Source organism: Cavia porcellus, unplaced genomic scaffold (assembly GCF_034190915.1).
Source record: "Cavia porcellus strain 051 isolate PalLab524CR breed Dunkin Hartley unplaced genomic scaffold, mCavPor4.1 scaffold_21, whole genome shotgun sequence".
Lineage (NCBI taxonomy): Eukaryota > Metazoa > Chordata > Mammalia > Rodentia > Caviidae > Cavia > Cavia porcellus.
Window position 1 is genome coordinate 17,349,940 of NW_026947504.1, and position 14,023 is coordinate 17,363,962.

The 14,023-nt window shown below is 54.2% G+C and overlaps 2 protein-coding genes across 10 annotated transcripts in view; one reads left to right on the plus strand and one right to left on the minus strand.

Annotated features, from left to right (window-relative positions):
- Tcof1 (treacle ribosome biogenesis factor 1) overlaps positions 1-3,359 on the plus strand; it is a 37,684-nt gene extending 34,325 nt beyond the window's left edge. For all 8 annotated transcript variants that reach the window (XM_063232376.1, XM_063232377.1, XM_013141044.3 and 5 more), the window contains 4 exons: positions 512-1,048; positions 1,999-2,096; positions 2,676-2,723; positions 2,985-3,359. In XM_063232376.1, coding sequence (XP_063088446.1) covers positions 512-1,048; positions 1,999-2,096; positions 2,676-2,702 — 662 coding nt within the window. In that variant the 3' untranslated portion in view covers positions 2,703-2,723; positions 2,985-3,359. The remainder of the gene's footprint in view (positions 1-511; positions 1,049-1,998; positions 2,097-2,675; positions 2,724-2,984) is intronic.
- Positions 3,360-4,431: 1,072 nt separating this feature from the next.
- Positions 4,432-13,817, minus strand: Cd74 (CD74 molecule). Of its 2 annotated transcripts, XM_005006994.4 has the most exons (9): positions 13,546-13,817; positions 8,457-8,629; positions 8,238-8,317; positions 7,716-7,778; positions 7,019-7,114; positions 6,632-6,719; positions 5,567-5,758; positions 5,133-5,195; positions 4,432-4,973 (listed from the first exon to the last, which is right to left on the minus strand). In XM_005006994.4, exons 1-9 carry the CDS (start codon positions 13,620-13,622, stop codon positions 4,963-4,965), a joined length of 843 nt encoding a protein of 280 aa, XP_005007051.1. In that variant the 5' UTR covers positions 13,623-13,817; the 3' UTR covers positions 4,432-4,962. The 2 variants fall into 2 exon arrangements, with proteins under 2 accessions (XP_005007051.1, XP_005007052.1); XM_005006995.4 differs by lacking the exon at positions 5,567-5,758 and having other exon boundaries at positions 13,546-13,807.
- Positions 13,818-14,023: the final 206 nt, after the last annotated feature.

Genomic DNA, 14,023 nt, shown 5'->3' on the forward strand with positions numbered 1-14,023 from the left:
GGTAAACCTGCTTAGTCAGCCGCCATGTGCAGTCCCACTGCACACAGGCTCCCGCATGCTTCCTGGAGCCCGGCCGGGAGGGCGACGGCGCGCCGAGTTAGCTCATAGTGCCTGAGCCCACCGTCTGCAGGGGCTTCGCTTGTTTCATCCACCCACACTTGATCATGGGGACCTCAGCTCCTTTACAGACATGGACAGTGTTGCCCTGAGACAGCAGGGTCCACAGTGGCGACAGCTGACTGGTGGTGAAGTCAGACTGCTGACCAGGCTGTACCATCTCCCTCTTGTCTCACCGTCTTGTTACTGGATTTCCGATCTTCTCCCTAACATTCTATGGGGTCACTGTCCATCCCCAGCACTAACTTAAGCAGAGAGGAGGTGCAGAGCTCTAGATTAGAAGAGCCTGATATGAGGAAGATGGGAGCTCGGGAGACCAGATGGGATGGTGACTACTGAGCCTGACCCGTCCCGTCTGTGCTGTTGTCAGAGGAGATGGCCTCTCTCTCCACAGGTCGGAAAGAGGCTGCCTCAGGCCCCACAACTCAGAAGCCCCGGAAGCCCAAGAAGAGGCCTGCGAGCACCGAAGCCTCCCTGCAGGCACTGCAGAGCAGCATCACCCAGCGTCTCCTGGGCCAGCCCTGGCCCCTGAGCGAGGCACAGGTCCAGGCCTCCGTGGTCAAGGTCCTGACTGAGCTGCTGGAGCAGCAAAGGCAGAAAGCCACAGACGCCACCAAGGAGAGCAGCAGAAAGGGCCAGAAGCGGAAGCTGTCGGGGAACCAAGCAGCCTCCAAAGCTCCCAAGAGCAAGAAGAAGAAGCAGCTGGCGGCTGGGGAACTCAAGGAGGGTGCTGCTTCCTCAGAAAAGGCCTCGAGGACTTCCAAGGGGAAATCAAAGCGAGGCAAAGCCAGTGGCGACATCAAGGAGAAGGAGAAGGGAGCTCCTGGCTCTGGAGGGGCCATGGCCAAGCCTGAAGGGGAGCTTCCAAAGGTGGAGGGTGGAGATCAGAATGACCCCAAAACCAAGAAAGAGAAGAAGAAATCCAGTAAGAGTAAGTGTTCCTGCTTCCCTAGCCCACGCCGAGGGTGTCGGGAGTGGCAGGGATCCTCAGTCATCTCCTAGTCCTGTTCCTCCGTATGGAGGGAGCGTGGGGAGAGCTGGATTCCAAAACACTGCGGCCAGCACCACAGCCTCTCCCAGAAGCCAGAGCACTGTCTCCTCACATTCAGCAGCCATGCAGGCTTCCCTTCAGGCCTTTGGATCTCAGTTCAGTCCCAGCCTGACAAGGACAGGAAACGGTGCCCTCTCCCACTTTGGCCCAAGTCAGCAGGTGTTGGAGGGCCCTCGGCCTCTCTGCCCTCTGTTTCCCCTAGTTTTCCCTTAGCAGCCCTTCCTAAGCTCTGTGCTAGTGTCCGCTCAGGCCTTGTGTCCTCAGGCCAGCCCCATACACTAGGGGGATTTTATCCCCATTTTCCAAGTGGAAAACTGGCCTAGAGGAAGAGAAGCTACTCAGGTGACAGGGTTTGCCTGGCTGGAGCCCATCCTCAGAAACACCACCCACTGTGGTCTAAGTAAGGAAGGCCTTGGGTGCCTAGTGACTTGGCCACCCCAGAGCCAAGGAAAAAGGGCACCCTTAGGGGAGCACCTGTGCCATCCTCATGCCCAGACCTTTCCTGAGTGCCCATTTTGCTTTTTAAGTTAGTATGTGAAGTTTTTAAATGGAGCTAATTTAGGGTGAAGGATACAGCTCAGGCAGAGCATTTGTGTAGCATGCTGAGGCCTGAGTTTGATATGTGGTACCATTTTTAAAACGAAAAAGAAAAATAGTCATAGTCCATGTGATCCTTAGATGGGAAGAAAGCATGAGGCAGCTCCCCAGAGGCCTGTTTTGATGACTTCGTGTGGGGTGGAGAGAGTGGAGGGTGGGCGCCAGGAGCTGAAGGGCCCGGCCTGGCGGGTCTCCAGACACTGACCCCAGCGTGGCATACTTTCTTACCTCAGAAAGAAAAGACAAAGAAAAAAAGGAAAAGAAGAAGAAAGCAAAAAAGGCCTCAGCTAAAGACTGTGACTCACCATTCCAAAAGAAAAAGAAGAAAAAGGTAGACTGACTTCCTGAGGGGTGTGAGGCCAGAAAAGAATCCAAAATGGGCCCTGCGGTGAATGTTAGCCCTTCCCACACCCAGATTTTGTCTGTGCCCCCTTTCCCAACTTGAGCTGCCAAAGGGGACCTTGTGAGAGTGTGTCCCCGCCCCCACCCCTACGCTGGAAGCCACAGCTGTGGTCCTGCCTTATCGGAGGTAGGAGGCCTTGTCTTGGGCAGTTGGGCAGAGGCAGGTGCAGGAAAGACTCAGAGGGGTGAGGAAACCCTGTGTGCTGTTGCAGGCTCCAGGTGCCAGGAAGCATGGCTGGGACTGTGCACCCTGGCCAGCAAGGTGTCCCCACAGAGAAAACCCACCCCCATCCGCTTCAGATCCCCAAACACAGCCAGGGTCTCTCACCGTGTCAGAAGCTGAGCAGGACCCTTAGGCTGCTTCCAGGAGGGAACACGGGCACCACCCCATCTCCCAGACCTCTGTAGATCCCCCACGTGTTGCCAGGGGAGCTGCCAGGCCTCAGCAGTTAGAGGTGGGGGAAAGAAACAGCGGGGACCAAAACTTGTCATGCTTCTGTCCTCACAGAAGACGACGGCCGAGCCAACAGTGTGAGGGGCCAGGCGCCCAGTGCAGGTACGCTTCCTGACCCTGCTGGCCTTCCCGGGTGGGCTGAGGGAGGACAGGGAGGGAAGTTCTGTTCCCCAGGGTGGGCCAGGTCAGGGAGGCCACAGCAGGGCTGGAGCCTCAGGAGATGCAGGACAGTGGCGGCCAGCGCTGGTGCTGAGGGTGATGAGTCAGTGCCCGCCTCTCCCCTGCCTCAGAGGCCAGCTTGATTCTCCATGGCGAAGAAAAGGTTCCAACACTGACTTCTGGCTGTTTCCTTCCTCCCTGCAGGAGCTGCATAGTGCAGTGTCGACCACCCGGGGCCTCCGCCCTCTGCCTGCCGTGGGTCAGGACTGAATTCTGAATTTCCCTGCCCTGCACGGGAGACAGCAGCCAGCCTCAAGGCCTGCGGGAGGGCGGTGGGGGACAGGGGGCCCTGCCTTGGGCCTCGCCCCGCCTTCCCTGCCACAGCGCTTCTAGAGATGTGTACAGTATATATATTTTTTTAAGTGACCTGCCTCTTCCTTCACCTCTAACCCATCCCAGGGCCTCAGGCCTCGCACCGCTGTGCTTCGCAGACGCAGCTGTCGTGTGCCATGTGGTCTGCAGCTGATCTAGAGGCTTTGTCCTCTCCTGAGAACTCAGAAATAAAAGAGTTGAAGGAAAGGTGCACGCTTCAGTGCGTCTGGGCCAAGTGCTGTGCAGTGGGCTGCATGGAAAGGACGGCAGCCGGCACTGGCAGCGGGCGGGCAGCGCCCAGGCTTCCTCCCTTGTGGAGAGCTCGGGTGCCATGTGAGACAGGGCATCGATGGAGTCGCTGGGGCTGACCGGGTGGACAGGCCTCCTGCAGGAGGTGGCATCTGAGCCCAGGGTTGCTCCTAGTGGTTTCTGAAAGCTGAAGTAGCTCGCAAATCCCAGGGGTGAGAAACGGCAGGGGCCTTTGGAGCCTTCTCCAGGGGTCAGCACCTGGGCCAGAGTGAGCTCTGGAGGGTGGTGGAGAGCTGCTGTGGCCATGCAGGGGGCAAGAGGGACAGTGGGGAGCAATGGGAAAGCTGGGGGCAGAAGGCATACTCATGGGGAGCCCAACAGTGGAGACAGCAGAGACCAAGGGGAAGAACCAACCCAGCTGGAGGTCTTGGAGGCCGGCTTGGCCCTCAGGCCACTCCCCACCCCACCCCCAAGTGCGCTGGTTCCAGGGAGACGCCAGGAAAGTGACCTCATTGACTGCTGACCCACAAAAGTGTTAAACTTCCAAAGTGGAGCAGTTTTACCAAAAACATTCTTGATTTCTGAGTCCTCGTCAACATCAGAAGTCAACAAATCAGGGAGGTGGGGCCTTCCCTGACCACAACTGGCCGGGGCTGAGGTCCGGCACGGCCCCCACTCCTCTGTGGCCCCCACTTCCTGTCCATTCTTCACCCTGTGTCTGTTGCCATCTGTCATCACACTTGCGCTGTTCTTAGTATAGAAATGGAATTGGGGACATGGGAAAATGGAACCTGGACCAAGAAGAGACTGCTTAAAAAATTACAGACAAGTCTATTTCTTCTTGGAAGTAAAGAATACTCCAGTGTGTGAAATACGCCACTAAATGTGTCTGTGTCCCAGCTGCAGCCCCCGGGCCGCAGGCCCTGTCTAGGCCCCTCAGGCTGCATTCCTGCGCCCCAGCTAGATTCAGGGTCTTCACTGATCTTGGGATGAATAAAGTGTAGCCCAACAGAAGAGCCAGCAGCCAGGATGTCCTCTACTCCTTTTATTTTTTCATAAGCCATGGCCCTGTGCTGACAGCAAGCGTGGCTAAGCAGGGAGCTGGGGGTTGGTGGAAAAGGAGGGGTTTGTAGGGTGAGGGAAGGCTGGGGTTTTCCTTGGGGAGTGATGTAGATAGAAGAGGGCGGCAAAGGTGTCTGATTTGGAGTGTAGGAATGGGTTGTCCCTTTTCCCTGTCCATGAGTCTAGATCTCAGAGCCCTACAGTGGACATGGCTGCAGTGTCAGAAATGGGGGTCGGCCTGGTTTTGGTCCACTTCCTCAGGCCTTGTGTCCCTGTTGGCAGATGGTGGGGTGGGCAACAGAGCTGTCCTATGCCATCATCTCAGGTCATGTCCAAGGATGACTGATGGATGGAAAGCCGGGCACAGAGTCTCATGGGAACGAGACAGAGAGGAAGGTTTGGGTGGTCTGGGCAAACGACAAGGGCTGGTGATACAGGGGAGCAAGAAAGCCACGGCCGAGCAGAGCTGCCTGCGTGTTGGAAACGGCTCCTGCTGTTCTCACATCATGACTGTGGAAAGAGAAGCGGCAGGTTGAGGCTGGAGGACACGTATCTTGTCCCTGTTCCCTCCCAGCCCTGTTCCTTATCTGCGGGAGGCCATCCCAGAGATGCTGGAGAATGATACAGAATGGGCTGTGGGAAACCAGATGCCCCTCATGCAGCCCTTACCTTGGCCCAACTCCTGCTTGGTCACGCCCAGCCCGGAAGACAGGTCCTCGGCCTCCAGAGGCTCTGTAGGGAGCAGCAGATGGCTTTGTTACCACACAGCCCACCCGTGGGCAGAGTGCCTGAGGGCATCCTCCCCAGGGCGGGCAGGGCTGATGCCTTGGAGCAGGCAGGCAGTGCACAGAACGGAGGTGCAGTGGGCCTGAGTGAGCAAGGAGCTGGGTTCCTCGGGACTCGAGGTGCAGGAGGACAGCGTGCAGGCAGATGAGTGGCGGTGAGGAGACGTGCTCAGGTGGGTGGTGGTTGAGATAGGTGCCTGGCTGACGGGAGCTGCCAAACCCGGTGTCCTGCCCCAAGTGGCCAAGAGGGACCTGTTGTCCCTCAGCCTTCCTAGTCCTGTGGTCCTTCCATCTGGAGGCTTGGTGGCCCCTGCTTACCACTGCAGTTATGGTGCCCGTGGCTCCTGGTGTGAGGGACCTCGGTGCCGTTGGGGAAGACGCACCAGCAGTAGCCGGTGCTCCCGTGGCACTGGAGCGGCATATAGTTGCCATTCTCGTCACACTGGGGACGGAACGTGCCCGGATGGACAGCAGGGATGTGGCTGACCTCTTCCTGGCACTTGGACAGTACTGAAGCGACAGGCATGGTGGAGACAGTGAGGGAATGGGCCTGATGCCTCCTGGCTTTACTCAGTACCCACCGCAGAGAGGAAAACAGGCCTGCGGCCCAGACCAGCAAGGATGTGCGCTACAGGCTGATTCATCGCGGGGCAGGATTCTTCTGATACTCAGAGTCTGCTGACATTTGGGATTATACCTATGCTTCTGACTTCCAGGAGAAAGCAGTGAACTCCTGGGCAGTCTGAGCTTCCTGTTACTGGGACAGGAAGTACTCAAGTAGAAATGGGGTTACTGGGGGCTGGGGATTTAGCTCAGCGGCATAAGCGCCTGCCTTGCAAGCAGGCAGTCGTGAGTTTGATCCCCGGTACCAATAAAAAGGAAAAAGACAAAAAAAAAAAAAAAAAAAAAAGATGGGGTTACCGCTTGTCAGGGGTGGATGCTGTGGGATGGGTTCAGACATTAGCTAGAAGGTGGTGAAAACAGATGCTAGGTCCCTTGGATAGTTCAGATAAGAAACAAGCCCAGGGCAGGGTGGATTATTGACCTTTCACTTCAGGACCCTGCAACCTGATGTAAGCTGTCACAAGGTAGGAAATGCCCGAGGCCCTCTGGCCTGGCACCGCCAAGGGCAGAGCCAGGAAGGACATGATGGGGGGAGGGCTGTCTTGCACGGTGCCCTCAGGTGAGAGCTGGCCTCTGGATGGAGTCTCTGTACACCTGAGCATTCACAGTGGGAAGAACAGACCTCAGTCCAGGTAGAATGGGGACAGTGGGACCCCAAAGGAACAGGCAGGAGTGGCAGGGTAGAGAGAAACAGGCAATGCACAAGGCCCTGGCCTCAGCAGCTCCACAGTCCCGGTGGCTGAGCACCACTCCCTGTACCTTTGGGCGGTGCCTCGGTGGGCTTCTCCTCCGGGGAGTTCCTGCTCATTTCGAACAGGAGCCAGTGGTGCATCCAGCTCTCAAAGACCTAAGGGGGACAGAAGCAGGACTCAGGCTCCCTATGCATCACCAAGCCCCTGCCCCACCTGGCTTTGTGCCTGGGAAACATGGGGTGCCAGGCGGCCAGGCACACAGCTGGGCACCTAACGTCTTAAAGGCCGTGGGTGGCTTCTGACACCAAGCATTCTTTCTTGAGTATTCTTCGGGCAAGCAAGCCCCCATAGCTTCCTGAGAATAGTGCCCCAGCCTCCCCTTCAACCCTCTCCTTCCAGCCTTGCCCAAGATAGACATCAGAGAAGGGTCCTGTGTGCAGGGAAACCTGCTCACCTTCCAGTCCAGGCTCTCCATGGTGTTCTTGAGATGTTTCAGGTTCTCAAGGAAGCTCCCCTGCAGCTGTGGGTACACCTTCAGAGGGTCAGACTTCTGCAAAGTGGCAAAGCAAGAAGGAAGGGTTAAAAAGAGCTCCCTGGCAGGCAAAGTGAAATGTGCAGCCCACAGGCCCCTGGTCTTCCAATCTGAGGAGTGGGCCTGAGTAGCACCAAGTCTGCACGTGGGACCGTGGCTGTCCAGCTGTAGGCATAAGGCCCTGGCTGAGGGGCAGTTCATGGTGCAGAGCATCTCTACTCCACACCCCAGTCTTCTACAGGCACTTGTTCTCAGGCACCACCTCCTCCAGGAAGACCTTTACCCACCCCAGGCAGCTTTGGTCTTCTGCTTCTTCCCTCATGAAGCCACCTGCACTTCCCTGGTCCCCTGACTTTCCTCATTGGCCTCGGGTTCCCATGAGCCCAATCACTGCCCACTGTTGCCCAGCAGGCTTGCACCGTGCCAGCACAGAGCAGACTTGCAGTACAGTTTTGAGAAGAAAGAAGTATCTTACGTCACTTCCAAGGTTTCACCCTCAGTTTCCCCATCCCAAAAACATGGAGTCGGGGAGGCTGGACTCCAGGTAACCTGAAGGCCGCTCTCCTGTTCCTTCAGGGAGCACACCAAGAGTCACGGTGAGTGGGCTGCCTGCACTCACCAGGAGTGTGTGCATCACGTAGTCCTGGGTCGTGTTGCCATACTTGGTGGCATTCTGCACGGGCTGTGGAAGGAGGAAACACAGGGATATATATCCATGATGGCTTCAGAGGAGCGGCCCGCAGGGTAGCCAGCATCTGGGCCCTGGGTAAGAGCCACGTCCCATTCCTCAGCAGGGCCACCCCACCACCTCAAGTGATCCCTGCACCCTCCTGCCCCAGAGTCCTCGCTGGTCAGCCTAGCATCAGCTGTCCTGCCGAGGGCTTCACCAACAGCAGTTTTGTGAGTAGAAACAATCAAGATAACACTATCAAGGAGGTAACTAAGATGGCAGGAACCATGGGAGGCACTGTAACCCACAGGCTGGATCCGCCCCTTGCCCCTCTGCTCCGGAGCGCCTCTTCCAGAGGTGGGCACTCCTTCTCCCAGCAGTTAGGAGCCCTGGCCAGCTAGCCCTTCCTGGGTCAGCTGTCCCTCGTGTAGCTGAACACATCCCCCTCCCACGTGCCGGGGTTATCCTTACCCCCTTGTGCATGACTTCCATGGGCAGCGCCCGCATCAGCAGGGGAGTGGCCATCCGCATCTGGCTCACGGGCTTGGGAGCTGTGGGCGGGAAGCATGCGTGGGGTGAGTGTGGTCCCAGGTCCCCGGAGGAGGCACCCAGGGAGAACTCAAAGGTGCAGGAATGGGGTCTCTGCGATGAGCAACAGTGGGGTCGGGTGGGGGAATGGGGGACACGCACGCTTGGGCATCTTCATGCGTAGGTTCTCCAGCTGCAGGTTCTGCGAAGTGACCGTCAGCTTGTCCAGCCGGCCCTGCTGCTGGTACAGGAAGTAGGCGGTGGTGGCCTGGCCAGCCAGGAGCAGAGCCACCAGGACGGAAAAGCCTGTGTACAGGGCTCCGCGGCTGCATTTGCTGCCAGGAAGGGTGGAGAGTAGATCAGAAGAAAACCAGAGAGCTGCCCAGTGTCTGCCTGGGATCCCCGCCACCCGTCTAAGCTACCCCTCACAAACACAGGTTAAAACCACATAAAAAGCAGGCTATCGGGCTGGAAATTTAGCTCAGTGGCACAAGTGCCTGCCTGGCAAGCACAAGATCATGAGTTCGATCCCTGATATAAAAAAAAAAAAAAAAAACCTGGCTATGGAAATGCAGCTTGAAGCACCCCTCTCCTTCCAACCACTGATGCCCCCAAGCTCCTGCCTCATAGAAATCCTAGAGCAGTCCCTGAGCCAGGGATAAATGGGAAAGAGCCAGGGCATGGTTTCTTGTCTCTTGGAATTTGATATTTCACTGTGCAGAGACAGATCAAGGGGGAGGGTCTCCCCAGTTCCCTGTGTCTTGGGAGTCTTCTTAGGAGCAAGGTTTCCCTCAAGAGGGAGCCTTTTGGGTTGTTTGTTTTGGGTGGGGAGGTTTCTGTTTTGGTTTTTGATTTTTTGATTTTGTTTTTGGTGGTACTGGGGTTGAACCCAGGGTCTTCATACTGAGCTAATCCCCAGCTTTTCATTTTTATTTTCAAAAAGGGTCTCACTAGGGGCTGGGGATGTCTGCCTTGCAAGCAGGTAGTTGTGAGTTCGATCCCTGGTACTGATAAAAAGGAAAAAGACAAAAAAAAAAAAAAAAAAGAAACATGGTCTCAAGGCTGGCCTTGAACTCACTATGCACTCCTGGCTGGCTTCAAATTCAAAGCAATCCTCCTACCTCAGCCTCCCATGTGCCTTATTTTGGTTTTTTTTTTTTTTTTTTTTTTTTTTTTTTTGTCTTTTTTCTTTTTATCGGTACCAGGGATCGAACTCACGACTGCCTGCTTGCAAGGCAGGCACTTATGCCGCTGAGCTAAATCCCCAGCCCCTTATTTTGTTTTTTAATTGACAAAGTAAGACACATAAAGCTGGGGGTTTGGGCCTATAATCCCACCACTTAGGAAGCAGAAGCAGGAGGACCGCCAGTTCAGCGCCAGCCTGGACTGTCTAGCGAGAAAAAACGAAAATACGTTTACAATTACCAAGTAAAAAAGAGGGGGGTTTCTGTTCCCCTAGGAAGTCCCCCACCCCCACATTGAAATTGAATTAAAGGAAAAAGAGGAAGCAAACAGGACCAGGACAGCAGGTATTTGGGCCCATGTGAAAAGGAGAAGTGAGGCGCAGACGTTTTCTGAGTGGGCTGGGGCGTACTGGGCACTGCCAGACGAGAGCAGGGCTGGCCTCCCCTCTCCAGGGAAGCACCTGCTGCACCCCAAGTCTTGTTTTGGGTAGTGCACGTGTGCAGTGCAGTGACTGTGTTCATCATGGGGAAGGTAGTAACATCCGTAACACACTTCATTCTTCTTCTTCTTTTTGGTACCGGGACTCAAACTCAGGACCTCACGCTGGCCAGGCGGGCGCTATGTCGCTGAGCTGGATCCCCAGTCAAACTTAGTTCCTTTTACTTCCCTTTCCCATCTCCCTCAGACTACGTGTCTTTGAGCAAGTCCAGTACCTTGACCTCAGTGTTTCCACCTGTCACATGGGTACCCCTCACCTCAGCAATTCTAGGATTTGGTTTCTTCTTTGAAACAAGTTCTGACCACAACCACAGAAGTAGCTCCTGGTAAAACCCAGCTGAGGGGACTTGGATGGCAGTTTAGGTGCCTGGGGGAATTACTCTTGTTCTCTGGACTAACCGTGTGCAAATGAGGGGTGGCAGACCCTCAAACCTCAGGGAGCTGTGGGCTCTGCGCATGGCTTGGGGGTGTGTGCCTGCCTTACAGTGTGGGTGATATAGGGATCAGATCCCAAGACCTCTCCCCCTCCAGCCACCCCCAGGGATCGAGAGACAACCACGACCCTGCTGTGGTTTAGATGAGTCCCCTCCAAAGGTCAGTGTCGGCAATTTGATGAAGCTGGGAGGTGGATGGGATTAGGGGCCCTGGTAAGAGCTTTCAGCAGAGGGAAGTTGGCTGGATCCTGCCCTTCAGCCTTCTCCTACATAAAAAGCCATCCCCATAACTACAGGAAATAAATCTCTGTTTTTCAAAAAATGACCCAGTATGTGGTATTCTGTTGGACCAGCACTAACAGACTGAGTCTGATCCCTTTGGAAATTGTCAGATGAGTCTGTGTCCTGCTACCTCCACAGCCCACAATGGGTATTTGGGAAATTCCAAGAGACCCTTCTGCCTAGTAACTCATGACATCACAATCATTACTTATTCTCATTGGCTCTCTGCTTGCCCTCTGTGCATTCTGGGCTAAGATCTAGCAAAAACTAAAACTCTATAGAGAAAAGGAAGCCAGACACAGGAGAAAACAAATTTCACTTCTTGGCCTTTCCAAGGAAGAAGTGATGGTAAGTCTACTCATCTTCAGTGTTGTCTGGGTTAAAGCTCTCCGTCTTCATAGTCTCTTACCTAGACAGCCAAAACCCCTACCTGTTCTGCAGTCCACACTCAGTTCTGGCCCCCGCTCTTCCCCCTCACAGGGAACCCTGTCTCTTCCCCTGCTGAACCCCAGCTTCTGAGAATCCCTAAGGGTAGAGAGATTCATACTGAAGATGAGCCCGTGTAGTCTGGAGTGGAATCCTGGCTCAGGCCACTCACTTAGCTCTGGGACCACAGCAGGAGGTTACTTAACCCCTGTGCAGAAGTAACATTGAGTAAAAGAATCAGTCAATTCAAAGGTTGTTAAATTAAATAAGAGAGTGAGGATAAATCTCTTAGTTCCCTACCTAGTACATACTTTAGTGCTCTGTAAATAAATAACTGCTGTTCTCTAGGGACAGAATAGTTAACTTTAGCATCTGACTTCCTTCATTAGACCTCTTTAGGTGTTTGTACCCTGATTCTGGTAGAGTGCCAATTTTTTTCACACCTTCTCGTTTCTTCTTTTGCTCTGCTTCCTTGTGGAATTAAAAAGAAAAAAAAATAGTTGGTCAAAGTCAAGAGCCAATGAGAACTATCAGGAAGCATGACACTGATGTTGCTAGGCAGAAGTGTTCACAAGAAGGTCTGAATCAGGGTCTGGTCTGGAGTGGCGCACGCACACGCACACAGGACCAGGCCACTTTCAGAAAGAGTAACTGAAGTGAAAAACAGACAAGGCTTTGACAAAGGAGCCCCCACTCTGAATCCAGCCCACCAGGTCTGTAAATCTGGGTGGACTAAGCTCAGGAGATCCCACCTCCCCTCCTTACAAATCATGCCTCTAAAAGGGACCAGACCACAGAATGAGCTCAGACTGAAATCAGACTAGTTCTAGTTCAAATTCTGTCTCTGACACTCACCACCTAGAATAATCTGGGTAAGTTACTCACCAGGATGAGCACCACTTGCCTTTTGTGTAAAGGAAATCTGTGGACCTAACAAATGTGCTAAATGTATAGGGCGACTGTGAAAATTAAGATTGAGTTTAGCCTTCAGTCAGATGTGCAGCAAATAATCATGGTAATAATGACTGTCAGCCAGTACACTGAGGATAGGAACTATTATCATGGCTAGGATTACTGAGACCCAGTGAGAGGCAGTGATTTATCCAAGGTCCACACATGACGATAGCAGAAATTGGACCAGAATTCAGTCCTCACAAGAGATTCAGTCCTCTTTTCCATGGGACCCCCCCCCCCCACACACACACATTTTCACAGGCCACTGCTCTCATAGTCTGTATCTGGTTACCTTGTCCTCTGGGACACAGTTCAGTTCCTCCTACTGTTTCTCAGAGACTCTCCCAAACCACTGTCTACCTGGCAACAGATGACGTCACATCTAGCTTCTGGCCTCCCAGATAACGAAGGGCTTTCTGGAGACTGGGGGAGGTGGGAACTGGGGCAGCTGGATTCTAATCCCCTTTGGGTCCTTGGTGGGAGGAAACGTAGGCAGGGGCTGGGGGCTGAGAGAGGGGCCAGGGTTCTTTGGATGTCTGTGTGGGCCTCTTGCTGCAAGGAAGCAGGGCACAGGCAGACTGAGCCCACATCACCCTTGAGCCCTCTAGATGCTTAGCTGGACACCTTGCTCCTCTGTGGCTGCTGCTGTAATGGCCTGCATACACCTGCAGGTCTGACTCCCTTGAATGGACGCTGAAGAGCCCTTTTGCCATCTGCTTTCAGTCCTGATATCCCTTCTGGGTTTTTTGTTTTTTCTTTTTTTTTTTTTTTAACACAGGTCTCACTATGCAGTTCAGGCTGGCTTTAAACTCTGTAGCCTTAACAAAAAATAAAAAAATAAAAATAAACTCTGTAGCCCAAGCTGGCCTCCAACTAACTCATGGCTGCACCCAGCCATCCCCTCTTTTTTTTTTTTTTTTTTTTTTTTTTTTGTATTTTTACCGGTACCAGGGATCGAACTCATGACCACAGGCTAGCAAGGCAGGCGCTTATGCTGCTGAGCTAAATCCCCAGCCCCCCCCCCCTTTTTTTTTTTTTTTGGTGCCAGGGATCAAACTCACTACCCAGCACTTGCCAGGTAGGCACTCATGCTGCTGAGCTAAACCCCCGGCCCCTATCCCCTCTTGTTGAAATCTTTTTCCAGTGGGATCCAGAATATTTCCAAAGCTGGTCCAAGTTTTCCAATCTAAGGTTCATGGCCCAGCATTAGGAGTTCTGTAGAGCCCCTGATAATGAAACTAGGAAGACAATCCAGGGCTCTCTTCTGGTTAGCAGAAAGGGGCTGCAAACCTCTGCTCTAAAGGAACCCCTCATTTTACAAGAAGAGGAACCAAAACTCAGAGTGGGCCAGAGACTTGCTTGTGTAAAGTCACCCAGCAAGGCAGTGTCAGAGGTGGCCTCCCTGGACTCCAGGCCAGTGCTCCTCCCAGCACCTACACAAGTCTGTGTGCTTTCCCTGGGGCCACACATACCCGTCCTGGGCTCCAGGGCGCTGGCCCAACATGGGCAGCTGCTCATGGTTGGAGATGAGGTCGTGCTGGTCTTCCATGGTTCTGGTCTCTGGTCTTCCCCACAGCTCCTGCTGCTGCTGCTGCTGTCACCTGCCTCCTCCCGTGTGTCTGGGACCCTGAGCCCACGCTCACTTCTTGAAGTTGGTGCTGGGGAGGAATCTGATTCGTCCACAGGAGGCCACTCCGCCCACTTGGCAGATGTGGAAGTGAAAGCCACAAAGCTGGAAATACCCCACTCAGGCGAAGCGGCCTTTCACGGGGCAGGATGAGGAAGGGGAGCTCCCGGGCAGGTGGAAAGGCCAGAGCGATCCCATTGGCTGACCACAGCCTTCATCACTTGTTTCTGGGCAGACCTTTGGATTCACAAGGCTCTTTGAATGTTTTCGGAAACTAGCTAACGCCAGCTCCCTAGACAGGAAATCACTCTGAAACAGAAATT